At 61.9% G+C, this 1113-nt stretch overlaps 1 protein-coding gene across 1 annotated transcript; it reads right to left on the reverse strand.

Moving 5' to 3' along the window:
• Positions 1-174: 174 nt before the first annotated feature.
• Positions 175-1049, reverse strand: LOC102248455 (disks large homolog 5-like). Its single transcript, XM_005852914.2, has 2 exons — positions 654-1049; positions 175-440 (listed from the first exon to the last, which is right to left on the reverse strand). Exons 1-2 carry the CDS (start codon positions 697-699, stop codon positions 190-192), a joined length of 297 nt encoding a protein of 98 aa, XP_005852976.2. The 5' UTR covers positions 700-1049; the 3' UTR covers positions 175-189.
• Between the last annotated feature and the right edge of the window lie 64 nt (positions 1050-1113).

The raw sequence follows: 1113 nt of genomic DNA on the forward strand, positions 1-1113 counted from the left end.
ATGCACAGAGTGACTCCTGCACCTTCCCCTACACCCCATGCACAGGGTGACTCCTGCACCCTCCCCCACTCCCCCTACACAGGGTGACCCCTGCACCCTCCCCTACACCCCCTACACAGGGTGACCCCTGCACCCCTCTCCCTGACCGGCTTCCTCTTCATGAAAGTGGAAGCACAGAGCAGCCATGGGTCAGCCCCAAGCAGACTCATCCGGACTGAAGGGCATGGGTGAGCTCACCAAAGGTCTGGGGCTGCACGGGGCAGCACCAAAGGCTCCAACAGGTGCAAACCCTCGGTCTGAAGCAGCAGGTACCTTTTCTGTGATCTCCTTTATGGAAGCCACCGTGGTCACGTCGAAATGGCCGCTCCTGCGCTTGTAGTCGACAAACAGGCAGTCTTTGACGCCTCGCTCAATGGCCTGCTGGGAGGCCTTCATCACCTCTGTAAGCAGACACAGGCTCAGGAGGCGGCACCGCGGAGCGCCCTGCGGGGAACTCTGCAGAGGGGCCCTAGCACCCAGTCCTGCCGTCCTCTCTCCAGAGAAAGCCGCAAGCTACTCCCCATCTAGCCCCGGTCAGAAGGGCTTGGAAACACTGGGATCCGGCCCAGGAGATTGAGGGAAAGGGCACGGGGACGAGCATGGGGGGCCCTTACCCAGGGGGCATCTGCAGAACTTGCTGGGCTCCTTGTTCACCAGCATTTCCTTCACCACGTCCAGTAATGGCCCCAGGATCAGGACGGGCCTCAGGGAGGTACAGTCTACTTTCTGGACCCGCTGGTAGGCAAGGCTCACCGAATCTGAGGGGGGAGAGGGGCAGTGTCACGGTAACTGCCTGGGGCGAGGGAGGGAGAGGAGCTGGGGACACCGTGGTCCCGTTCTTGCTAACTCCCGGCAGGCTCACCCCTACACTCCACAAACCCAGCGCCAGGCAGTGTGGCCAGCTCACCCGAGTCTGCCTGGAACTTGCCCAGTCTTAGCACTCGAGTCCCACGTCCTGGGCACAGCGGGGCACAGTCATGCTGGAGTCCAGCACAACTCCCCCGTCTGTGAACACCCGAGTCATTTCAGCACCTCGGCTGCTGAAACCCTTCCTTCCGTGTCGTAGGCCTGCTC

Source organism: Myotis brandtii, unplaced genomic scaffold, assembly GCF_000412655.1.
Source record: "Myotis brandtii unplaced genomic scaffold, ASM41265v1 C42143752, whole genome shotgun sequence".
NCBI classification, from domain to species: Eukaryota; Metazoa; Chordata; class Mammalia; order Chiroptera; family Vespertilionidae; genus Myotis; species Myotis brandtii.

Coding starts and splice junctions, on each gene's coding strand:
- LOC102248455 (XM_005852914.2), bottom strand. CDS start 699: ATGCTGGTGAACAAGGAGCCCAGCAAGTTCTGCAGATGCCCCCTGG. Junction 441..653: donor GTTCTGCAGATGCCCCCTGG/GTAAGGGCCCCC, acceptor GTCTGCTTACAG/AGGTGATGAAGGCCTCCCAG.